The sequence below is a fragment of the Condylura cristata genome, unplaced genomic scaffold (genome assembly GCF_000260355.1).
Source record: "Condylura cristata isolate star-nosed mole 26May11 unplaced genomic scaffold, ConCri1.0 scaffold00025, whole genome shotgun sequence".
Taxonomy (NCBI): Eukaryota; Metazoa; Chordata; class Mammalia; order Eulipotyphla; family Talpidae; genus Condylura; species Condylura cristata.
Genome location: NW_004567126.1, coordinates 1,386,399 through 1,412,070, shown reverse-complemented (window position 1 = coordinate 1,412,070; position 25,672 = coordinate 1,386,399). Strand labels below are relative to the sequence as shown.

The 25,672-nt window shown below is 50.0% G+C and overlaps 2 protein-coding genes across 4 annotated transcripts in view; one reads left to right on the top strand and one right to left on the bottom strand.

The window, feature by feature from the left end:
- COL5A3 (collagen, type V, alpha 3) overlaps positions 1-1,709 on the bottom strand; it is a 38,041-nt gene extending 36,332 nt beyond the window's left edge. Inside the window, exons 1-2 of one of the 3 annotated variants that reach the window (XM_012729556.1) lie at positions 1,489-1,569; positions 807-918 (exon numbers count right to left, since the gene is read on the bottom strand). Coding sequence is in view for 1 of the 3 variants with exons in the window: in XM_012729555.1 (XP_012585009.1) it covers positions 1,489-1,576 (88 nt within the window). In the remaining 2 variants the exon portion in view is untranslated. Of the gene's footprint in view, positions 1-806; positions 919-1,488 lie in introns of all 3 variants that reach the window. The other 2 variants (XM_012729555.1, XM_012729557.1) reach the window with 2 other exon arrangements.
- Positions 1,710-3,329: 1,620 nt separating this feature from the next.
- Positions 3,330-25,657, top strand: LOC101630312 (complement C3-like). The gene is made up of 22 exons (XM_012729383.1): positions 3,330-3,432; positions 5,403-5,561; positions 6,186-6,365; positions 7,401-7,494; positions 7,733-7,916; positions 8,017-8,222; positions 16,943-17,150; positions 17,583-17,757; positions 17,919-18,010; positions 18,083-18,192; positions 18,251-18,333; positions 18,593-18,680; positions 19,816-19,918; positions 20,020-20,137; positions 20,442-20,557; positions 21,211-21,351; positions 21,439-21,648; positions 21,831-22,040; positions 22,297-22,458; positions 22,982-23,111; positions 23,956-24,036; positions 25,266-25,657. The coding sequence occupies exons 1-22, from the start codon at positions 3,330-3,332 to the stop codon at positions 25,655-25,657; spliced, it is 3,345 nt and encodes a 1,114-aa protein (XP_012584837.1).
- Positions 25,658-25,672: the final 15 nt, after the last annotated feature.

Here is a 25,672-nt window from a genome sequence, read left to right as displayed (position 1 = left end):
CCCGCTGGTGGTCGGGGCCCGCCCAGGAACAGGCGTGGGGCCTCCTGTTTTCTTTGTAACTTTCTTATCTCAGACAGAAAGGTCCTGCAGGTCCGGACGTCGCCCCGGCCTCCACGGCCGCACCTGCTGCCCCAGCGCCCCCTTCCCGGGCCACCCCCGGCTGGGGCGCCCAGGGCCCCGGGGCCGTTTGCTGCGTGCCGGGGCCTCGTGGCGGGGCCCGCAGGCCTTCCTGGCTCTTGGGCGGTTTGGGGTGTCCAGTGGCTGTCGTCGGACCCCCTGGGGCAGGCGTGCTGCTCTGTGGCCCTGTGGCCCTGGTCTGCGAGGAGAGGCCCCGCCCTTGCGGAGCGGGCACCTGCTCACGAGGCCTGACCCCCGCACTTGGCACAGCCACGGCCTTAGTCTCCTTGAAAACCTGCGCTGGGGCCGCCTGAGGCGCCTCGGGGAACGGCGCCGCGCCCGGGGCGCGGATCACCTTGGAAGAAGGAGGCGGCCGGCTGCCCCTTCCCCGGGAGTGCTCACCCAGGGCGCCACCTCCCGAGCCCCCCTCGGCGTCCCGGGGCGGGGCCTCCCCGAGGCTCGGCGCTCCGGCTCGGGGACCTGGGGCTCCGTGAGAGGAACCCTGAGCTTCCCTCCGCGCTTCTGCATCCTGCCCGTCGGGGCTCCCCCACCCCTGCCGTCACCTGCGTCCGGCGGGGTGCTGCCTGCCCCCAGGCTCCTCTTGGACAGGCGGGGCCTTGCCCCGGCCAGAGCCCCGCCCTGCGTCCCGCCCTGCCCCGCCCTGCGTCCCGCCCCGCCTTGCCCCTCACCGCGGGCCTCCCGGGGCCCTGTCCATGGTGCTGATCATGGCTCTGGGGAGAGGAGGGTGGGGAGAAGGTGGGTGCGCGCCAATTTGGGCAGAGGAAGAATTGGTTGACGCCACTTGGGGGAAACGCGAAAAGAGAACTCTGAGTCCCCGATTAGCCCCTTCCCATACTCGCCCACTCACCATTACCCTCAGAATTATTCAATTCTATTTACACTTCCAAATTACAAACACACCCCTCAAAGGGTCACCCGGAGACTCACGAAGAATTTTTCTCCAAGTCAGCCTCACAAACACACGTTTATACCCACAACTCACAATCACTGGCCTAGGGATCACCCTGTCACCCATATTCACACAACCATCATTTCCCACACCCAAGTTCACACACAGTTTCACTCCAAATGACCACACACACACACACACACACACACACACACAACCTATAAATTGCATTCATTCCCAAGTATTCACCAGTAAAACATGGTCACAAGCCGCTCCCCCCTCCAGCTGTCACACCCACAAATCACCCAGAGTAGGACACTGGCAAGGAAACATCACCCATCGACAATACTCGAGGCGCATGCCCTGCCTTCCCCCCATGCACTCCCCTTATTCGCAACTCCATCCAGCCTAGGATCCTCACGGGACCAGCACCCTGGATTTATCTTCTCCCCTCGGCTCACCCGCCTGTATCCAGGGCAGAAACTGCAGCAAGACCAGGAGCAGGTGGAAGCCAGCCTGCATCTGGCCCAGGCCCAGGCTGCTCTCCATCCCAGCGGGGCCCACTTTCAAGGCGGGGACCCGACTGGGAGGCTGTGGGGCGCGGCGACTCCACGGGTTCGGCGCACTCACTCTCCGCTGCTGGCCCGCTGCTCCACTGGGGATGAGCTGAAACTGCCCAAAACCCCGCCCTGGCCTCGCCCAACAGCAGCAGCAGCTCGGACAGGCAGGCGGGGCTCGCAGAAGTGGGGGTGGCTGACAGCTGGGGGTGGGGGGAGTTGGAAAACTTTGTGCTGTGCGCGGATTGGCGGATTAGAGGTGGAGCCTTGTGCGGGAAGCTGGGCCCTTCTTGCCCCACCCCACAGTGGAACAAGACAGTTACTTGCACCCAATCTTAGAATTCCTGGTCCCAGCCTTACCTCAAATGCTACCTTCTTAACAGCCCCCCAAAAAATATCCTTCATTCCTTCAAACCTTTAGTTTCCACCTATGCCGGTGAAATTACACACAGAACATTTTTATACCAATTTTTTCTGCCTCACCCACTCCTCAAGCGAGGTCCCTCACTCCAAACTCTCATCCACCCATCTGTACCAGTGGTATAGTAGCACAATAGAGGTACCACAATAGAGGCACCACCTTCACTAAAGCGTTTGCTTCAGGTCCCTAAATAAGGAATCCTAATCCCAGTCCAAATCTCACCTAGTTTTCAAAATGGGGTTCCCAACCATTCCCCAAGTCCTCATCCACCCAAATTGTATAAATGCATGTCCTGACACTACCTCTAAAGCCTCACCACAAATTCCAAAACACCACTTTCAAGTTCCCCTAAACTTTATATTCAAATAAATTGTCCCACTCCTTCTTTAACCCTCCTCTCCCTTCCTCTCTCTGGTCCCCAAATGGATACCCCAATCCCAAACATTTCCAGCATGCCCATCAAATGTGGGGTCTGACCTTGCCCCTAAATCCCCTGACTGCCACAACGAGGTCATGGATGGATCCCTGCTATTCCTGGGGTGAAACAGAGATTCCCCCCATCCCAATGACAGCACCTAATTGAAGTAGAACTGTGAGTGCAATTGAACAAGCACAGACAGGCAGAATCTGAAGGAGCTTCTACTGGCAGGAACCTAAGGGGCGTATCCTGGGCCCAGAATTGCTCCCCCCCCCTTGGGGAAAGAGAAACCAGCTCTGCCCCCTCCTAGTATCCCGCTCCTCAGACAATGAGTCTCTGTGTCCCTGGAGAAGAAAGGGTGGGGCCCCATCTGGCCCAAGAAGGAGATGGAGGCCCCTAGGGTGGAGGAAGGAAAGGGAATCTCCCCAAGCTTCTCTTCCTCCCTCCCTAGGGGCATCTGAGGCTGAGAATTCTCTGACTAAGACTCTCATAGAATTTTTGCCTTGCTGGGAAGTTCTTCCTAAAGTCTAACCCCACATTCTGACTTTTCCATTTTCCCTCTTTGAAATGATCCAGGAAGAGCCATACTGTCCAGAACAGACTGCAAGAGAATGCCCCTGATTAGTTCCCTGTGCTCCCTAAACTCACTCAGCCCTGAATATTTACAACCATTAAAAAAAAAAAAAGTGTGGCAGTGAGGAAAAGAAATTTTTGACAAAAGAATGAGGGGTGTTGAGGTTAAGTAATTCCCTCCAGTAGTCTGCCTAGGATCAGAATTGGGGCCCTGGGCCCCTTCATCCTGCAGGGGATCGCTTGGAGGGTGCTTAGGAGGGGCAGATGAGCCAAGGCTGGGCGGCAGCAGTCAGTGACTGGCTAGAGGAGTCACGAGTCCAGGCAGGGATCAATATGGCTGCCATGGCTCGGACTGTGCTGATCTCTGGCTGCTCCTCAGGGATTGGCCTGGAGCTTGCTGTGATGCTGGCTCATGACCCCAGACAGCGTTACCAAGGTGGGATCCAGAGCACTGGGAGGGGTGGGGATGAGTTTGGCTTTCCCACTGACCCGTCTCTTCCAGTTGTCCTTGTGGGCTTGGGGGAGGACCCAGGACATGTGAGGTCCCTTTTCTACCTATCCTTGTGAGTCATTGCTTAACCTAGCTAAGATTTCTTGAATACTTACTGGGTTCCAGGTACCATTCTGGGTGCTGAGAACACAAATGTGAACAGACAGAAGTCTTTTTCCTGGGTAGGAGTGTAGTAGAGGAAGAGAGAGAAACCAGACGATATACAGATATTAAATTTTTATAATAAGTGCTAAGAAGCCAAATGGCAGGAGGTGGGTGATGGGGGATATTTTGAGAAGAATTCTCGAGGTTTTTCTTAGGGCATTCCCTCCCCCATCGCTCCCAGATTACTGTATAAGCCTCTTAGTGTCCCTGACAGGGGGTGTGGGAGACGGGGTGGGTGTTTAAAGATCAAGGAAATTGGCCTTCAACAACTCTGGCATAAATTGCCCAACCTGCTCCCCAGCAATGAGAACCTCTAACCCAGAATCAGTGAGAGCCCACATGGGCAAAAAGCCATTACATAAGACAAGCTACTGGCCCACTTGGCAGAGCTGTTTCCCCAGCCTCTGCCCTCTGTCTTAGAGACATGCACAACTTTGAGAGTGGCAGCCTGAGTGGCAGCGTCCAGGGAAGAAACTGTGCAGTGTGGCAGTTGGATGAATGCTAAAATTGCTAAAGGATGATGTTTAGTGAATGTTTATCATGAGCCAGTCACCCTCTAAGTGTTTTATATCTATTGTGTCAATTAATCCTCACATCACCCTAGATAGATGGTTGCTATCATTTGCCCCCTTTTAGAAATGAGGAAACTAAGGTACAGACTGCCAAAAGTCTTTGCCAAAAGTAGCCCAACTGGAAAATGGCAGAAGCTGGATTTTGAACCCAGGCAGTTGGGTCCTGGCCCCATGTAGATTATGTGGCCACATCCATCACCACAGCATCCTAAATCACTCAGGCTCACAACAATCTGTGAATGTTCCCAGGAGTGTGTATGTGTGCTGAGTGCGCACACAGTGAAAGGTGTGCAAGCATCACTCAGGCATGTGAGCTCAACTCCAACAAACCCAGGTTCCAGTCTCGGTTCCAACATTTGCTAAGGGTAGGACAAGCTTCTCTCTCCCTTCCATTAATTTTGGGATTTCTCCATGTTGTCCTCTGTCTGGGCTAGCTTGCACTTCCTCCCAGTATGGTGGCCTCAGGACAACTGGGTTGCTACACAGTGATTGTAGAAGAACTCACAGCCTGTGAGTTCTTTCATTCTCGAAAACTTCAAAGTCACACAGCAACATTTTCACCATCTTCTATCCCTTCACAATTAGTAACAAGACTCAAGGAGAGAGGAAGTGGATTTCATGTCTTGAAGGAAGGGAGGGAAGCTTCTAGAAGGGCATTTGTGATGAGAGATAATACTGTGACCATCTTTGGAAAATAAGTCATGAGATTTTTGAGAGGATTAACATTAGTGCCTATAAAAGTGTTTGGCACATGGTAGCTGTGCAGTAAATCTGAATTTATATTGATGTAGTGGTGACTATTCACACTTACATGTGCTCATATGCACACATGTTGATGCCAGGTTTTATGTATTTCTTTCTCAAGAAAAATCTGTTCTCTATTTATTTGTCCTCTTACCTACTAGGTTATGAATTCCACGAAGACAGGGATTTTATCTTATTACTTGCAATAATCTTAGCATCTAGAATGTGTGTGTTGTGTAGGAGATGATCATTAAATATTTGATGAATGGGTGGGTGGATGGAGGTGTATGTGAATGTATATACACAAGTATGCATTAATGGTTGTGTGGTGAATACAAGCGTGTAAGCCTGTGATTCTTCCTCCTTCTGTGGCTGCTTATGCAAGTCCACACACAAGGAGCTAGCCCCTGCCCCAACTCTGCTCTCTGTTCCCAGTGGTGGCCACCATGAGGGACCTGAAAAAGAAGCAGAAGCTGGAGGCAGCTGCCGGGGAAGCTCTGGGTCACACGCTCACTGTGGCCCAGATGGATGTGTGCAGTAATGAGTCAGTGGCCCAGTGTCTCAGCTGCATCCAGGGAGAAGTGGACGTGCTGGGTGAGACTGAGTAGCCCCTGAGATCACTCACCCCTCCTTGGCCTTAGCAACTATCATCATCATAGCAAACCTGCTCAAATGTCTGAGAACAAGCCTCATTGCTTCATAGGCAACTTCTGTCCCTGAGTCGAAGGGGTAAACAAGTTGACTAAGAGCCTGAAATACCAATTAGTTTACTAAGGATGTGAGAAATAATCTCAGACCTTGGGTATGGTGGATTTTATTCAGTGGAACTTCTCATATATAGATAAAACCAAATGTGGTTGGAAAAATTACTTTTATGACTCATTAAGGAAAAAGAGCATGATGAGGAAGCAACTCATGGTCTGCAAAAGCCTGCAAAGGAGGGTGGGTGTGACTGTTTTGATGCAATTTGGGGTCAGAGCTGAATTGCTCATGTGTTAAAGGTAAGGCTGTTCTCAACAGCCCTTCCCCCATCAAAGACTCAAGGTCCACTATAGCAATGCTAAGTTGTATTAAGGGTCATCAAGGGTCCACCCCAAATATCCAGCACTGACCCTGGCCTTAGAGTGGGGGGTAGGATGATTCAGGGAGTACCCCTGGAAGGGTGACACTAAAAGGATTGGGAGGACCTTAAAGTAACACTCAGCCACCCCTGCTTAGTGAATAATGCTGGAGTGGGCCTGGTAGGGCCCCTGGAAGGGCTCAGCCTTGCTGCCATGCAGGATGTATTCGATACCAACTTTTTTGGAGCTGTCCGTCTGGTCAAAGCTGTGCTTCCTGGCATGAAGAGAAGACGTCAGGGCCACATTGTGGTGGTCAGCAGTGTCATGGGGTTGCAGGGTGAGCCCTGGGAGCCTGCTGCCTCCTTCCCGCCCTCCCCCCAGGAATACCTACAATGTCTACCCTCCTCAGGTTGGAAGGATGGCAAATAGGTTTTAGCTCATAGTCCAAATGAGCCTGTTTTGAGGAAGATTCTGAAACTCAAAAGGAAGAAGTTCTGGGATAGATTAGCTATGTCTTTCATGGTGCAGGAATAGGCAGTGGTGATACAGATGCTGCAATGACAATTCCCAACCCAGCCTCAACCCCACTTATGGATGCCCCCAAAAATCTCTTTCATCCACTCCCCAAGACCCAAAAGAACACCAGAACTCCTTCCCCTAAGGCTCCTTGCCAAATGGCCCCATCTCCTACAAGGCCCCAGAGATGTCTAGATTTGGGATTCTGGGTTTCCACAGCAAAAAAAGAACAGTGATTGACTAGTGATGTCAGCCATGGTTCTGCTATGGAGGACACCTACTTGCCATCCATGCTCCTGGGACCTTCTTCCTTGAACTTTGAACCCCTCCAAACCCTTCATGCCTTTGGAAATTCCCTTGGATCTGCCCCCCTCCCCAGCAGTCACTTAAGGAACTAAGGGAACTAAATTACCCTGTTGTGAAGAAGCTGCAGTTACTCAATCACATTGCTTTGGTCCATCAACCAGCTGCACCTCCTGACCTCAGAGGCCACATTCATTGCTCAACCACTGATAAGTGTTCTGCTACACCAAGCTTATCCTCAAGGGTCCTAGAAACCTATGTGCAAGTGACATAGGGCGTTAGAAGATGGAGGAAATAGGGGGATTTCCAGGGCCCAGGGCAGATGCAGCACTGCTGGGAAGAGCTGGCACTTGGCATCCCAAGACAACCTCATCCCACCTCTAAATGCTTCCATCACATGATACCAGACACCTGACACACCGGTCCCAGATATCCTTTCATTTTGACTCCAAACCCTCTCTCTGTCACAGAACCCCAACCCTCCAACCCTCTAGACACACAAAGTCTATCACTCAGATCCCCCAAAGTACTCACATTCCTCTAATCCTCTCAGGTGTCATGTTCAATGATGTCTACGCAGCCTCCAAGTTCGCCCTGGAGGGATTCTTCGAGAGTTTGGCTATCCAGCTGCTTGAGTTCAACATCTAGTGAGGCGGGTACTTGGGCAGTGAGGGAGAGATGGGAGACAACGAGGGGGGTGGGAGCCAGTGCTGGAAGCATTACAAGGAAAGGGGGGCAGTGAAAGAGATGGGGGGTGAGGGGGAGTGAAATACGTGATGATGGAGGAATGGGGAGAAGCATGAGGAGGAATGGGGACCCATAATGGACAAAATGGGGTAGCAGTTAGATGGGACCCAGACCCCTTTCCCTTACTCCTACTCCCAGCATCTCCCTGGTGGAGCCAGGACCAGTGGTCACCAACTTTGAGAGGAAGATTCTGGAGCAGGTTTCTACCACAGAGTTCCCAAGTACTGATCCAGATACTCTACGCTACTTCCGAGATTTTTACCTTCCAGCCTCTGAAGAGCTCTTCCGCTCTGTGGGACAGAGCCCAAAAGATGTAGCTCAGGTGAGTGGTGTGTGCAAAGCTCCAAGACATTGAGTGTGAGGGGGCTCTCCCTACTGCGTCCCCCTCCCTGTGCTCCAGAGCTCAGGGCTCCAATCCACAGGTGATCGTCAAGGTCATCAGCTCAGCCAGACCAGCCCTGCGCAAACAGACCAATGCCAGATACATCCCCTTGACTGCACTCAAGGCTGCAGACCCCTCGGGCAGAGTGTATGTGCAAACAGCCCACCACCTGCTCTTCCGCTGGCCACGCCTCCTCAGGCTTGGCCTCAGATGCCTGGCCTGCAGTTGTCTCAGCACCCAGGTATGGCCCAGTGAACAGTGTCCCCCAACACTCCCCACCCTTGAATAGCTAGGGCTTTTCAGTCCCCACCCATCTCAGAGACTATACTCTTGCTCATTCATTCATCAAATTAATCCTAATCCACTCTGAGTCTGGGCATTCCTGGAACCCCAAAAGGCACTGGGCCCTCCCTCTATAGTCAGACATGGACTCCTCCATGGTTAAGACAGGAGCACAGAGAGAACCCCTGGACTCATGTGTCCAGAGTAGGGGGCTGGATCAGTATCTGGGAAGACAAGGGAGGCCTAGGGGAGGAGCAAGTATTCTCAATGGACCGCAAGGATGAGAGACTGACTCACTCACCCTCAGGACTTCATTATCTTGGGCCTGGGAATACAGAGACATCCAAATCCCCATTACACACACACACACACGCACACACATGCACACACGTGCACACACAAACACAGCGCTGGGTGGACTATGGGGAGTCACCAGTTTTTCTGGTCAACACCAGTGTTTGTGGGACATAGAGAAGTTGGGACCTTTGCACGTTGCTGGTAGGAATGTAGAATAACGCAGCTGGGCCTTCCCTGGTGGCACAACGGGTTACAGCACAGCACTATGAAGCTATTGGCAGCCACTGCAGCCTGAGCTCAAACCCCTGCCAAGGAGCTGACCCACATGGCGCAACGGACCTCTCCTGACCCGCCCGCTGCTCCCCTCAGCAGTGTACTTCATCAATCTGCATGTCTGCTCCCCACTGTCTCTGGTGAATCCTCTCACCACTCCTGCACCTCTGGCCTATCCCCTAGTTCTGTATGCATAAGTAAATAAATCTTTAAAAAAAAAAAAAAAAAGAACGCAGCTACTGCAGAAGATAATACAGAAGTCTCTCCAAAAAATGAAGCACATGTTCATGGGACCCAACAATACAATTTCTGGCTATTACCCCAAAAGGGTTGAAAACAGGATATCAATTATGTGTGCATGCCGTGCTCACAGCAGCATTATTCACAGTGGCCAAAAGGTGCAAGCAACCAGCTGTCATGTCGGATGGATGAACAGGCACCGGCGGCCTTAGGCCCAGTGGAACATCACCAGCCTCATGAAGGCAAGAGATTTGGCACCGGCTCCACCTGGGGGAACCTTGAGGACTTTATGTTCAGCAAAACGCACCAGCCATGAGAAGACAAATATGTATGATTTCAATTCTGTGAGGCCGAGGAGTCACATTCATAGTGACAGGAAGTAGAATGGTGGCAAAAGAAGATGGAGAATCACTATACTGGGCCAGAGTTTCAGTTCTGCAAGAGGAAGAGTCTACGGGCAGGGGGTGGGGGTGTCGTGTGAATGTTCTTAACACAACTGAAATGCACACTCCAACGTGAGTAAAAAGATAAATTTTGTGCTAGGTAGACTTTATCACCAGTTTCTGAACCCACTGACAGTGTCCCCTCCTCACCCTCCTCTGCAGGATTCAGAGCACATGGACTGTGGGAGTGCTGGCTCTGCCTCTTATTCACTGGGTGACCCTGGCAAGGTGCCCCTTGTACAGAGCAGGGCAGCAATGGTGCCCAGACAGCAGGAACAGTGCCCACTGTTCAGGCAGGCAGCCATGGGGTTCAGCATCAGCGTCCTTTGAATGCTAGGCTCCTGGGGAGGTTCTTCACTCATATCTGCCCCTAAGTCTATGGAAGTGCTCAGCACCTGCTTGGTTCGTAAATAAAGAAACTGAGTCTGTGCAGGACAGAGTTGTCCAAATTCTACTTCTCCACTGGTCTTCAGGGGGCTCCAGTGTCCTCTTCTCCTAGGAAGAAGAGTCCAAAGTCTTAGGAGAAGGTCCCTTAGAGTCAGTACAGAAATAATGAGGCTCCTTCTTATTTTCTTTATCAAATCAACTCCTGCCATCTGAATATTGGGCTTTTGAAGCGCGCAGGAGCACCTGCAAAAGAGTACATGCAATCTGATGGTGGGTGTGGTTGCACAACCTTGTGAATGTACCAAAACTGCTGAGTTGTGCACTTTTAAAAAATAGCCGTTTTTCATTGGCATGTGGATTATATTTCAATTTTCCTGCACAGAATCAGTTTCTTTACTTATGAACCAAGCAGGTGCTGAGGACTTCCATGACATAGGCGAAGGGGCAAGTATGAGTGAAGAACCTCCCCAGGAGCTTAGCATTCAAAGGTGGCACTGACGGTGAGCCACACAGGATTTACCGTTGATGGCCAACCACCGAAAGGAAAGATGGGGTTAGAGAGGAAAGGTAGCAAAAGGGACAGGAGATTGGCACAGCCAGAACTGCCAAGTGACCTCAGGGGGAAGACTTAAGCTCTGGTCTCCCCACTTTGTCTCCTTCTATCTTCCTAGGTTGATGATTTCTAGAGACATCAAAATCCACATGATAAATTCTTTTGCAGCTCAAGTCACTCTGATTTAGTTTCCATTATCCATAAGGAAGAATCATCACCAGATAGCACCTGTAAAAATAACTGCAGTGGAGGAGGAAAAAGCTGTTCTAGCTGTTGTGATCATTGACCAACAAAACTTGGCCAATGTTCAAAGGTGTTAAAGACAGACTAACATTTAGCCTTTGATTTTAACTCCCTCCACTCTCCCCACAACCTTTCCCATGTCAGCAAAGACAGGTCTGCTCTTCTCTTGGCTCAGGTCAAAATTCTAGAAGAACTCTATAGATTCTATCTTTCATACCTCACAGCTAATCTATCAGGAGGTCTTGTTCAAGTGACCTGAAAAACATATTTAGAACCAAGCACTCTGCGGTACCTTTTTGGCCCCCAGCCTAACCAGTCACCATCATTTCTCACCTGGAGTATTGCACCAGCCCCCACCCCTACTCCTGCATCTGCCTACCTACAATCCACTCTCCACAGACATCCCAAAGAATTCCTGAAACATCTTCTCTGTAAGTAAAATTTGTAATTAAAGAAGGTTTTACCAAAAAAAAATCTGTTCTCAACTCACCAGTTCCTGATCCACCATCCCTGACTGTCATAATTTGATGGAGTCATCGGTAAGAACAAACCTGATGAGTAGATAAATTAACCATAGTACCTGCACACAGAGGAATAGTATTCAGTCTGAAAAAGATGGAAATTCTGAAACACACTTCAACCTGGAGGAACCTCAAGGCCAGCAGGCCAATGATATAAACCAGTCACAAAAGGACACGTCGATTGCGTGAGTCCATCCACGAGGCACTTAGAAATGCAAATTCATGGACCAAAAGTAAAATAGTGGTTTCTAGGGACTGAGATGGGGAAATGAGGAGTTTTAGTTTAATGGGGACAGAGGTTCAGTCTGGGAAGGTGAAAAAGTCCCGGAAATGGGCAGTGTTGATGGTTGTACAACAGCATAAATTAATGCCACTGAACTGGACATTCAAAAATGGTTAAAACAGTAACTTTTACATTGCATATGTTTTACCATGATTTTAAAGTAAATGTGGAATACTTTAATGGAGCATTTAGCAAAACACATACTTATTAAACTTTTTCATACACACACAAAAAAAAACAGATACTATACATGTACAGTTGAACTATAGTTCTGGCCCTGAGCATTATATCTTGGAAGTTTTTCTCTATCACTCCAAGCAGACAGTTTAACTCCTTTGACAGCTGCAAAATATTCCATTGTGTAGAAAGCTGATAATTCATGCAACCATCCCCACACTGAAGAATCTTTGGGCTCGCTCCAGTTTCTGCTATTATAAAAATGAATGCAATGAATAATCTTGTATACATACATCATTTCACACATGTGCAAATGTCCCAGCTATGGGACTACTTGGCTAAAGAACTATGCATTTGTAATCTTTATAAATATTACAAAATTCATTTCTATTGGGGAGGACCAACATCCATATGTGAGCATGATCACTTCCCAAGGCCTCACCACACTGTGTGTTATCAGTCTTCTCAGTGTTTTCCAATCTACTGGGTAAAAATAGCTCACTTTTCTCCAGGTTTAACTTTTATTTCTTCTATAAGTGAAGTCAAATGTTTTTTCACATTACATAACATTTTTTAAAGAATTATTCCTTTATTGTAAGATTTTTGTTTCATTTACTTTTATTTTTGCATACAAGAACTGGGGTACAAGCCAGAGGTATGTGGGGTGTGGAGGTGAGAGGATTCACTGGACACAGTGGGGAGCAGAACAGGCGGATCCACTGAAATACACTGCTGAGGGGAGCAGCGGCCACAACAGAAGCAGTCTGCTGCCACGTGGGTCACCTCCCCAGCCTGGGCTCCAACTCAGTCTGCTTTGCCACAGGAGGTTTGTGGGGGCGCCTGCCCACCAGGGTGGCCTGTTACAGAGCTTGTAGTGTTTCATTTTTCATGGACACTCTGACCACACCTTAGCCTCAATTTTTCCACTGAATTGTTTTTAACTCCTAGAAACTTTTTACATATGATGTACATTAGGAACATCCTAGTTTTTGGATTTGGTTTTTTTTTGAGGTTCTGTAGTTGGTATTTGGCCTTATTTTTATGCTGTGGAATTATTCATTTCATTGCTTTGGTTACTGGTGAATTTCACATCATGGTAAGAAATAACATATCCGGACTGATTCTGTTAAAACAGAAAAATAATGTCACCACTCTTTTCAAACTCTCCACGTGTTGCCCTCCTACTTGGATTCAAATCTATAGCTGTGAGGCCTCCTACATGATCTAACCCTTGACTATCCATCTCCATTATCTCCACTCTCTCTCCTACTTCATTCCAAAACACTGACCTCTTTGCTGTTCTTTAAACACTTTACACACTTTCCCATGTCAGGGCCTTTGCACTTACTATTCCTTCTGTGTAGAACACTTCCCAGATAGCCACGTGGCTCTCTCCTTCCTCCTTCTCTCCTTTGAATGCTCAATCACCTTCTCAGAGAGGCCCTCCCTAATCATAAGACAGCACCTGGTCACTCTATTCCCTGAACTTGCTTTATTTCTCATCATCTGTTAAATACCACAGTTAAGTGATTCTTAGTTCCTGTCTCCACTCAAGGAACTAAGACTCCAAATGTCTATTTGCTAACAATCAACAACAGTAAATGGCAAGTGGGAGACACTCTAAGTAAATGTCTAATGAATGAATGTGTGGGGAAATTAGTGTACCACAATGAGACTCTCCTTGATCTAACAAGAAGGACTTAAAGACCTTTTCATGCTCCCTAAATCATCATGCCCCATCTTACTTCCAGGTCTTCACACAAAAATATGTTTCATTCTCCTGAAACAAAACATTCTTCTCTCTTCCATACCGAAATCTCTTCACCTGGTTGCTCTTACTTGACTGAGACTTTCAGATCTCAGTCTAAATACTGCTTCCTCCAGGAAGCCTTCCTTGACTCACCAGGCTGAATTAATTAAGAGGTTCCTATGGGTCCACATAACTGCTTATTTATGAGTAATTGTCCCTGACCAAGTTGTGGGTTCTGTGAGAGTGTCTATTATTGTAATCCATGGCACTTTCAAACCCAAAGAGCATTAATACTAATCAACCCCAAATGTGACTGCTGAATTATTCTTTCTCTCCCTTCAGCAGCAAGCTTCTCATTACCAGAGCAGAACTCCCTGGATCCAGAAGGGAGGCATGTGATGCCCTTTGGGATCAGGGAGCCAGGCTAGTTCCAGAAGCCTTGGGGAGTACAAGTGGGAGATCAGAAGCTTTCAGGGAGCCAAGAACTGACCTGAGGAGATTTGGCTGGGCCTGTAAGGGAACGACTGGGCACGTCCTGGAGCTCTGTCCACTAAGAAACTCCTGACACTCCTAACTGAGAAAGAAATGGCACTTTGCAGAGGCTCAGTTTCCTCTTCTGTAAAATGGAGACATTCTGGGCAAGAAAATCCCAGAATGCCAGAAAGTAGGTGTTTCATAGATGACAGATATTAATGGCAATGATATTTGTATGATTCTTTTCCTCCCAGGCCCTGCCAACATTTCCCTGGAAGCCCTGGGCTGGAAGGCCTGGGCAAGGGAGCCAAAATACAGGACACACATATTCCCTTCACACCCTCCCCTTTCGCAAGGCCCCCCGGGGTTCCGGGGAGGGGAAGGGAGAGGAATCTGAGCCGCCGGGGTTGCAGCAGCTGTTCTGGGCTTGGGGTCAACAACCCCGCCCTCCACCACCGGCATTCCTTCGGGAGGGGGCAGAGTGCTGCTACCCGGCCTGCTAGGAGGCTCGCGGGCGCCCTCTCCTGGCCAAGGGGAGAAGTCGAACTCCTCCCCTTACTGTCGGACTTGGAGCCCATGAGCCACTCTCCCAACTGCTGACTTCCTTGAATTCCCTTTGAAATCCGTGTTGGAAGCTCAGCTGCATTACGGAACCTGCAGTGTAACCCTGGGCATGGCATTTAACCCCCCTGTGCCTTAGTTTCCTAGCTGCACAGTCTGGGGCAGAAGATCTCATCTTCTATCTAGTGTCTCAGTTCTTCACCCTGTAAAATGGTCAATGGGTGATGGGATTGCTGAGAGGAGTAAAAGAGGCGAACCGTGGCTACAGCAAGAACTCAGCAGATATCCTCTCCACACAGTCAGACTCTCCATCTTGCTCAGTGATGTGTCCCCAGCGCCTACAAGGCCAGGCATGTAACATGTGCCCAGTGCAGTTATTGGACAAGTGCTTAGCATTCTTCTTTGGGGAAGCCTGGGGCTGGAGACCACTGTATGAGGTGTGAGTTCCTGCTGTCACCCATTCCCGTAGCAGTCACTTCCACTCCCATCCTTTTGTTCATTGCAGTCACTTCCACTCCCATCCTTTTGTTCATTGGCTAGCAAGGATATATTCCTAAGGCTACCCCTATTTGTTTTCCAAGTGTTTCCCACTTCTTTTGCAACTCATTAATACCTGAAGACAATTTCTCTCTTCCTGGACCCATTCCAAAGTCAAAACAGAGACGTGAGGGGACTGAATGCCTGTTTCCAGGCTCAGATGCGGACCCCTTGGAGATGAAGTAACATCAGCCCCCAGCTGCGGGAGAACAGAACAGAGCCCTATGATTGCCCTGGGAGACCAGAACATGCCACCCCAAACGGACCCCAGTGTTCTAGAACCTCCCAAATTGGGTCCTTCCTGATCCATGCCTTAATGGGATTCTGATAAGACTTAAGAGCATTCGTTAACCACCCTCGTAGCCCACACGCCTGACCCAGGACCAGGAGCTCACCCTCCTAGCCCTCCCCAGGCCATCTGTACATGGGTGGCAATTCTTGTGAGGATTCTGTGGGTGCACATGCCACATGGAGAGCAGTGGCTGGAACCTCATAGGTACTGACAAATGCTGAGGAAGACATGACTACCCTGCTCTCCTTGTTTCTCACACACTTGGTTTTCCAGTTTTAGCATGAAAGAGTCTAAAGGGTGAGGGCATGGGCAATCCAATTCATAGGCGGCTCCGAGGTTTGAAGAGAAAGTTCACTGTAGGCTCTAAGTAGTCACTTCTCAGTAAGTGACCACTTGGCGAGGCCAGGGATTTTGAGTGTCCCTATTTTGCTAAGGGGCCAGGCTCATAGTAAATACTGGATGTTCTTTAGATCACTATAAATTATAACTGCTTGAAGGGGGGCCAAGAGCCTCCTAAGAAGGCAAGACTCCCCAAGCTGGCGATGTTGATGATCCTGAAGGAGGAAGAGACAGACAAACCTGTCTGGACCCCTCCTGCTTCTAAAAGGCAGACACCACGAGTTGGTTCCACATGCTTAATGAGCACATTAAACTGCCAGTAAGAATTATTTCAGGACAGAGAAAGCCTTCTTCCAGGAATGCTTCAGGCATGATGTGTTTTCTTCTTCCCTGACTTAATATGTATCATTTGCCTTCTGGAAAGGATACCCAGAGAACCCAGGCTGATTTAGGAACAATGGACAGTGGCCGCAAGTTATCGAATATTGTTTTCTTCCAAGGAAGGAGAAAAGCAGGCAATGCTGGGTGCAGAGAGATGGGAAGTAGCAAGGATGGACCTGTGGATTTCTCAGAAGCTTCCATTATGGAGGGTCCCAAACCAGGCAGCTAAATGCCATCTGGCTGCTCAAGCCTGTGATTGGGCAATGAAATCAGCAGAGCCTGCACTGCTCCTGTGTGAGCAGCTACGCCCAGACACACTCACCAGCTCCCCAAGGCCAGAAGTGGAGGCAAGGCTCTTTCCAGCCAAAGCCAGCCAAGTCCTGAGTCCACAGCCCCACCCCCATACCTCCCATGCTTGCTGGGGGAGGAAAGGATTCAAAAGAAGATCCCATGAGTCATGGAAAAGACACCCCCCCACCCACCGCTCTGGCCCCAAGAGGGGAGATGGAACGCTTCCCAACACAACCATCCTGTCCCTCTGGAGGCCTGGCTGAGTGGCATCTCTCCTCCAGTTGACTTTGTGGGATTCCCTCCCCCCTCCCCCCCCAACCCCCGCATTCATTTAGATATTAACTCAGCAGGAAAAGCCAAGGCAAACAGGTCAGGGCAAACAAGAGGACAGACAACTGACATCTGGGTTCTCACTTCACTGTCCCACCACCACCACGGACATGCCCTGGTCACTGGGGCTGATTCTACTCTTCCTGGGGACACCCCTCATCCATGCTGAGCCACTGTGAGTCTGGAGAACTGGGGGGAACACAGCCAGCTGCTTGCACAACTACCATTTTCGTGATTCCCTGCACGCAGCCCTGCCTGTCTCTCCCAGGAGAGCCTCCCCTGCTCCATGCCCTTGTGTTTTCCTGCTGGCAGGTACATCCTGGTGACCCCCCGGGTCCTGCGGGTTGGTAGCCCTGACATCATCCATGTGCAGGCTCACTCAGACTCCGGGGAGCCTCTAGTTAGGCCCCTGGAGGTGAAAATCATCGTGTGGGACTTCCCTGTGAAGAAGACAGTGGTGGCTGAACACCAACTCCTTCTCTCACCAGAAAACCACTTTATGAGCCAGGCGCCAGTGACGGTGAGTGGCAGGCAGGAAAGAGCCACGAAGGGAGGGTGAGCAGCAAGGGACGAGGGACAGACTCCAGAGGAACGACCCAGAAAGGATACTGGAGAATAGCGGCAAGGCCTGGAGGGATTTGCCGTTCCTTTTATGTCCTTTGCAGTTAGAGACCTAAAGTCCTTTAAGTCTGGCTCCGGAAGAGTGGGGCCGTTATTAAAGGCGCCCTCTGCTGGTGGCTCGGGAAGCTGACCTGGGCTGGATTGCGTCCCCCCAGTCCCACTTCCCACCCACCTTGGCCGAATGTCCTTATCCAACCTGCATAATCACGTATGGTGACCTTGCTCCAAAAGCAGAGCCCAAGGGCACCCGTTTGATGTTTCTCCGTGATCTGGCACAGGGCTTTGCCCTCAGGGTTGAAGATGCCTAACAGGTCTGAACATCTCTCCCCAGATTCCTGAGAACCTGGTATATCCCCCGAAACCAGGCCAGCAGTATGTCATCATCCGTGTAGAATGGGCGCCCACTTCGGCCTCATCTTTCATGGAGAAGCCGGTGCTGGTGGCTCCGCACACTGGCTACATCTTCATCCAGACAGACAAGACCATCTACAACCCTGAGCACCTGGGTACTGTGCCCCGGCGCTTGACCTGGGCCATGCTCTGTCTCAGCCCCGGGCACCCCAATGCCCAGCATGTTCCACCTTCCCGGGGTCACCCCATTTCCCAGGACCCTAACATTTACACTCTCCTCCAAAGCCTACCCAACACTGAATCTCCCCTCCTCCAGTTCAATACCGAGTGTTCACTGTGAACCACAAGCTGGATCCTGTGAGCCAGACATTCACCCTGGATATCAAGGTGGCCTTTCCTGTTGAGACGGTGAATCCCAGACGTGGGGAGTAATGACACATTGAAGTCCTGGGCATAAACTCCCCATCTCCAAATCCACAGAACCCAGAGGGGATCACTGTGCAGAGCCAGGACCTGCTGGTGCAAAACGGCTTCTTTGCAAGCTCCTTCCATCTCCCTGAGCTCATCAGGTGCCCGCGGAAGCCCCAAGGGTGAGGGCTGGAAATTCTTCTTTACCTTCCCCATCTCTCCTAACTTTCTGTGCCTCAGTCTTGGGACCTGGAGCATCGAAGCCAGGTACCAAAGTGCAGCAGAGCAGAAGTTCAAGACAGCCTTTGAAGTGAAAGAGTATGGTGAGAAGAAATGTTGGGGGGGGGGCGAGGGGCAAGGCGGGTACACACAAGGCATGGGGCTGGCAACAGAAGGAGGTGGCACCCTGCACCTCCTGTGTTCTGGGCCCTGGGCTGGTGATGGTGAGCAGGGTTGTGTGTCCCAGCCCTTGTCGTTTTCAGAATCAGGAAGAAGAAACAGGATAAGGAGGAGGAGGGAGGGCCCAGGAGGGAAAGGAAACGGTGAAATACTGATGGTGCCCTCTGCCTTCGCTGCATCTAGTGCTCCCATCTTTCGATGTCCAGCTGAAGCCAAACAAGACCTTCTTCCACCTCAACAGTGAGGTTCTAGGTGTGGACATCCAGGCCTGGTGAGTCCCCGTCCCCTTAGCCTGTCCAGAAGCCCAAGGGTGCTAAAAGGGAAAGAGAGAGAGAAAGAGAAGTGGTAGGGACACTCAGCCACCCATGAGATCTTCTTAGTCACCTACACTGCCCATGAGATTGTACAGGCCACACCTGCAGCCCAAAAAGGCTTTATGAAACATGGTTGTTACTTCCCAGCATTGTGTGGGTCAGCAACCAAACCATCTGAGCTTCCAGGGGCCATCTTTGCCCCTCCTAAAGTTGTATATTTAGCACCATAGCCCCCCCTGAGATCGCACAGCCCATCCCTATAGTGTGGTTGTGTGTGCTTCAGAGCCAGGGCATGGCCCTCTCTCCCCCAGGTACATATTCTTTTTTTTTTATAAGTCCAATTTATTTTATTTTATTTTATTTTTAGTATTTTTTTATTTTATTTATTACAAAGTTTACTTTTACATCATTTTGCACATTTTTTTTTCCATCTCGATTGTAATCCCCACGGGTTTCCCATCACCAAATCACCCCTGTGCCACCACCATAGTCCCGTGCATTTCCCTCCCTTCCCCCACCCCGTTTTTGATCCTGTTCCCCACTCCACCCCCACAACATGTCTCTGGTATATGGTTGTTCATTATTTTTGTTATTTTCTCGCCTGGTCCATTATACTCCTGCTATGAGTGAAACCATCCGGTATTTTTCTCTCTTTCTGGCTTATCTCACTAAGCATGATCTTTTCCAGCTCCATCCAGGTTGCTGCAAAAGACATGATTCTCTTTTTTGGTTGCTGAGTAATATTCCATTGTATATATGTACCACATCTTTCTAATCCAGTCATCTACTTTTGGGCATTTGGGCTGCTTCCATGTTTTTCCAATTGTAAATAAAGCAGCAATAAACATGGGGGTACAAGTATCTTTTTCAATCAGTGTTTTTGTGTCTTTTGGGTAGATACCTAGGAGTGGGATTGCTGGGTCATAGGGAAGCTCCATGTTTAGCAGTTTGAGGAACCTCCAAACAGTTTTCCATAGTGGTTGTACTAGTTTGCATTCCCACCAGCAATGCAGGAGAGTTCCTTTTTCTCCACATCCTCGCCAACATTTGTTGTTGCTAGTTGTTTGAAGATGTGCCATTCTCACCTCTCAGGTACATATTCAACAAGCCGGTCGATGGAAACGCTCTGGCCATCTTCGGGATCCAGCAGGGCTCCCACCGGATGCCCATCCAAAGTTCCCTGCAGCGTGTGGAGGTGACTGAGTCCTGACCCCTTGCTGCCCCCCTGCCTAGGCCGTGCTCCACTCCCCAAGAAACTATCCCCATCTCCTCTCCTCTCTCCTGCTCTGAGAACAGATTTCTGAAGGCCTAGGTCACATCTCACTCCGCAAGGACATGCTGATGACCGCATTTGAAGGCCCAGAAGAGGAGTTCATCGGGGCCTCCATCTTTGTCAACGTCACTGTGTTCTCAGGTGCCACCCTCACCCAGGCCCCTGGCGAGGTCAGGAGACTGTGTTCTTTTCCACCCCCAGACCACCACCCTCGTGGCCTCAGGCACATGACCTCCCAGGGTCCCCCTACTTCCCACGATCCTAATGACTACACTCAGCTTCTCCCCACCTTCAGTTTCCTCATTAGAGAAATGAGAAAACATCAGCAGGACTGGAAGGAACTGAAATTGTGTTACTGTCTTTCCGTGTCCTCGTTAAGACAGGCCCCATCACCTACAGAAAAATGTTTTTATTTATAGACCTTATGGCCTCACTGTGTCTCCAGGTGGTGAAATGGTCCAGGCAGAGATCTCAGGAGTGAAGATTGTTCGGAGCCCATACAGCATCAAGTTCACCAGGACACCGCAATACTTCAAGCCGGGGATGCCCTTCCACTTTAGGGTCAGAGTCTGGGTTCACACCACCCAGGGACTCAGAACCATGTCTCCCAAACAGACCCTTCCTCCAGGAGATAAAAACCTGCTCTGAGCTCTCCAGTCCACCACAGCTTACCTGTTTGAGAGTTGAGCCCAGCCTGTACCCTAGACCAATCCCAAGATTTGCCCAAGTCTTCACCCAGGTCCCTTCAAAGTGTGGTGATGGCTCTGGAATGTCTGAGGGGCCTGAGAGCCCACAGTCAGCTGGAAGGTGGTGCTTAGGCGTGCATCTGGAGGCTGCATTTGCAGTGAGCTTGGTGTTTCTACAGACCTTTATTTAGGGTGACTTTGGGATGTCTGATGGGCACTAGGAAAGCTGGACACACCCTTTGGTGCCAGTCCAACTCCAAGTTTTCTCCAACCTCTCATACCTCTTCCTACCCTATCCAACTCCCCAACCCCCACCCATAGTGCCAGGCACTACATCTGGTGGACACTGCAGAGCTCCAGGGGCCGCCATTCCTAAAGGCCAGTAAGAACGGTGCCTCTGCTGTTATTCTGTGAACAATTTGCCCCGTTGCACAAAGGTGTCCCCACCCAGATTGCATTCCCAGTTCCTACCTCTCATGCCAGGCCACCCTCGGGCCTGCCCTTATTTGACCCCAGATTATTCCCCAGGTCTTCGTCTCAAATCCTGACGGGTCCCCAGCCTCCGGTGTCTTTGTCCGCTGCCAAAACCACAGAGTACGCACTTCACCCAGCGGGGTGGCCACACTGACCATCAACACAGATGCTAATATGAAGCAGCTCCCTCTCCTGGTACCAACCTGATGGGCATGGGGGGAGGGGCTGGGCTGGGTGAGCCAGAAGAAGTATCAGGGGTTCACTGCCTGTGTCTCTCCCCAGGTGGAAACTGACGAGCCTCTCCAGCCAGAGGAACAGGCGTCAACCAGCATGACAGCTTTGCCTTATTCAACTCAGGATGGGTCAGGGAACTTCCTGCACATCGAGGTGAAGACATTGGGCACAGAAGTTGGCAGCAACATCTACCTGAGCCTTAATACAAGGCATAAGAATCCTGAAGCCAAGAGTCAGATATCTCACTTCACCATCCTGGTAAAGAGTACTTTCCTGGGCACCCCTGGGTAGCTGGCTTGGTAGGAACCAGGTGGGAGAGATTCAGACCAAGGTGGTGGGGGGCTGAAGAAAATGGACTAGAGGCCTCCCTTAGGGGGTGGGACAGCCTCGGGGACAGAATTGCCTGACCCTTCTCATCCCTGGCCTCTTTTGTATCCAAGGTCTTAAGTAAGGGTCAGATTGTGTATGCCAAACATCAGGCAAAAAGCCAAGGAAGTATCTACACATCCGCCATTATCGATGTGACTTCAGAGATGTTGCCCTCCTTCCGCATCCTGGCCTTTTATTTACTACCCCGGGGGCTGGGTCAGGACCCTGAGCTGGTGGCTGACTCGTTATGGATTGATGTGAATGACAGATGCATGGGAACGGTGAGTCAAACTCTTGGACATTCTACAGCCACATAAAGCTCAGGAGAGAATCTATAAAGTTCAAGGGTTCCCAGCCTGGGGGCAGGGGAGAGGAAAAAGAGGAAGCTTTCAAAGCTCCATCTAGGATTGGAGAAGATGTGTTAAGTGTGTGGAATGGGACCTGGTTCTGGTGGGGTTCCTTGATGCCCCACCAAAGCAGTAGGTGTATTGGGGAATCTATGAACACTGTTTCCTGACAGCTCGTTTTTCTGTTCAGCTGAAAGTTGGTCTGAAAAATGAAGAATTTTCCCAGACTTATGATCCCAACAGCGTGGTGGAACTGAAGGTGACAGGTGACGCTGAGGCCACAGTGGGGCTGCTGGCTGTGGACAAGGCTGTCTACATCTTAAACAGCAAACACAAGCTCACACAGAAGAAGGTAAGAGCAGGTGGGCTTTGGTTGCCCGGAAATTCTAGCTGGAGCTTCAGTTTTTTCAGCCATAAAATGGGTAAGATCAGTGTTTGAGGCCCTCCTTGGTGAAGTAATGGGTTAGAACACAGCACTGCAAGCTGGCAGCAGCCACTTCAGTGAGAGTTCGATCCCCAGCCCCGGAGGTGATCTGCAGCAGACCTCTAACCCTAACCTGCCCACTGCTCCCCTCAGCAGTGTACTTTGTGGATCTGCCTGTTCTGCTCCCCACTGTCTCTGGTGAAGCCTCTCACTGCCCCTGCACCCCTAGCTTGTACCCCAGGTCTGAATGAATAAATAAAATAAATCTTTAAAAAAAAAAAAAAAAGATCAGTGATTGAGCCAGAGCATGGCTGATTTTGGCAGGTAGAAAAGGCACAGTTAGTGGGAGAGGATGTGAGAGTTAACATCTGAGCCAGCAAGTCAGCACATCATTTTACCCTCCTAGATGGTTGCTGCGGCTCCAAATCCAGCTTCCTCTCTTGACCCCCAGGTCTGGGATGTGGTGGAAGAACACGACATTGGCTGCACAGCAGGCAGTGGGAAAGACAGGCTTGCTGTGTTCAAGGATGCTGGCTTGGATCTCAAGTTGAGCACAGGGATGGGCACCCTGGCAAGTTCAGGTACAGGTGGAGGGAGGGAAGGAGTTGGGGGACAGATACCTAGTGGTGAGGAACTTGGGTTTGGGGTGAAAATCCAGGACCTTACCACTTACCAGGGGCTGGTCACATTGCCTCTCTCAGTCTCAATTTCTCTATTCATAAAATAGAGATAATTATAGAAGTAATTCACTATATGCTAATTAAGGTATCCATTTGGTCATGTGTGTCAGTAGCTTAAATGATGTATTGTGGTTCTTCCTCACTCAAGTTCAGAGGTCTTTCCGGTACTCATGCTTCTTAAAGCTTGTTGCTCCGTCAAATCCCAAGATGAAACCATCAGAATCTCATCCCAGGCCCCACAATGAAGGGACGAGAGGACATGTAGCTCACAGCTCATTAACCAGAAAGCAGCCCCATGCCCCCTCTAGATGAAAGAGAGCCTGGGAACTCTAGTCCTCATCCTGAATTACATATAAAAGATGGCATTTGCCACAGATGAGGGGAGGGAAAAGTGATAATGGGGACAGCTAAGACTGTCATCTTTCTGTTGTAAATCATGATCTTTACAACAGTTTCAATTTACAAGCTGGATCCCATGCTAAGTATCTTTATATACATGATTCTATTGATAAAACTATGAAAAGATCAATTTACTTCGGAGGGGTAATTAACGGTGAGGAAAGTTAAATGACTTGCTGAAAATGCACAACTTTTAAGGACCAAGTCTTGAACATGTGCATGTGTCACGGGATAGAAATGAGGTGACCCACGTAAAGCACTGGGCAGCCAGCAAACATCCAATCAACAGCAAGAATGTTGGTAATGACCTTGACAATTGTCCTCTGGTTCTTCCTCTCCACCCCAGACTGGCAATGCCCCCAGAGCACCCCTCCCACTCGCAGCCGCCGCAGCTCCCTGAAGAGGATGGAGACCAAGAGGAATGCAGGTCAGACGGGTGCTCACTCTTGACTCTGACCTACTCACTCATCAGAGCTTCAGTTTGCAGAAAACTGAAACCACTTCAAATACTTCAAAGGGAGGGAGGGATTTGATGACGGTCGGCCAGGTGTGGCAGTAGCTTAAACAAGGTAGATGTTTACGTCTTCTCATTCACAGGCCATGGGTCTCTCTAGGACCCATTACAAAAGCAAACATAGATTGGAGCCCACCCTGCTACTACTGCACAGGTCTCTTCTGCCCACCTTGCCAATCTGACATAAGAGCATGTTAGTGGCAGGATCCTAGCAGCAAGGGGATCTAGGAGATACTTTCAGATGTGTAGCCTCTGTGACATCAAGGGGTGTCCACGAAAGGAGAAAGGGCAACTGAGTGCTGGGGATCATCGACGGGACCTGCCATCCTCAATCCCAGGCTGTGGGTCCCACAGGAAGCTCTGAGCATGGAGACGAAGGGAGAGTTGGCAGAGCTGGCTGGTGTTCCAAGCACAGATCATGACTATTACATTTTTTGTTTTTTGTTTTTTGTTTTTTTTTGCTTCCTTGAGCAATGCTGATGATCTGACAGGTCTAAATAAGGGGAAATAAATGAAATCTAATAAAAATTTGAGGTAAAACCTTAACTCTGACACCAAAATTCATGTTAACTAACCTCTGACAAAAACTTTATAATATAGATGGTTGTTTTATTTGTTTGTGGTTATGATCAACTATATTATTTAGCTCCCAATATCTTAATCTATCCGATGTGGTAGAACTTTTTTAATCACTACATTTTTTTATCTTTAAATGCCTCTCTTCAGTTTGCTAATTTGGAAGCATTCTGCTTACTACTTATAGCATTTTATGCTTTCATTTTTTTGAAAATACATAATGAGGCTCAAGAATCAAAATCACAATGTAGTCAGAGAGCTGTCCTTGCCAGTCCCATCAGAGGAAGGGGGAAGAGACCGCAGCACAGAGTACAGCACCACTCTGCAACTTGTGAGCTGCATGGCTCAGGGCCAGGCGCCTGACCTCTGGGACTCAGCTTCCTCTTCAGAACTCACCTGTGGGTTCACTGTGTGTCTCCCAGGAGAAGACACAGACAAGGTTCTAGGGACAGCGTCTGCCGCAGTGCCTCGTCAGGGGCCAGGTGTCCATGACATGAGGTGGGGGGGTCGTAGCTTCCTTGGGTCCCACCTAGCCCCTCCTTTCTCCCTCTAACTCTGACCCTCAGTCAACAAGTTCAAGACACAACTGGAGCGAAAGTGCTGTGAGACTGGTCTCCGGGAGAACCCCATGGGGCTTTCGTGTGAAGAGAGGACCCGGCATGTCCGCCACGGTCCAGACTGCATCACCGCCTTCCTGAGCTGCTGTCATCTGTCTGCAGCCCTGACTCAGGAGGCCCGCGAGGAGCAGCTGCTTTTGGGCACAAGTGAGGGGGCCCAGCAGGGAGCACGGGGTTGGAGGGCTCCAGTGGGGGCCATGGAGGCCGTGGAACAGCAAGGGGGGCCGCTGGTAGATGGGGTGAGAGACCCTACCAAGGGGCAGGTGGGCCTCAGAAGACACTCAATGGAGACCCCATCCACATGGGCTTCCTGCAGCCGATCAAGACGACGACTTCGATGACATCTTCCAGGAAGA

Coding starts and splice junctions, on each gene's coding strand:
- LOC101630312 (XM_012729383.1), top strand. CDS start 3,330: ATGGCTGCCATGGCTCGGACTGTGCTGATCTCTGGCTGCTCCTCAGGG. Junction 19,919..20,019: donor GTTCCCTGCAGCGTGTGGAG/GTGACTGAGTCC, acceptor CTCTGAGAACAG/ATTTCTGAAGGCCTAGGTCA. Junction 21,649..21,830: donor TATCTCACTTCACCATCCTG/GTAAAGAGTACT, acceptor TTTGTATCCAAG/GTCTTAAGTAAGGGTCAGAT.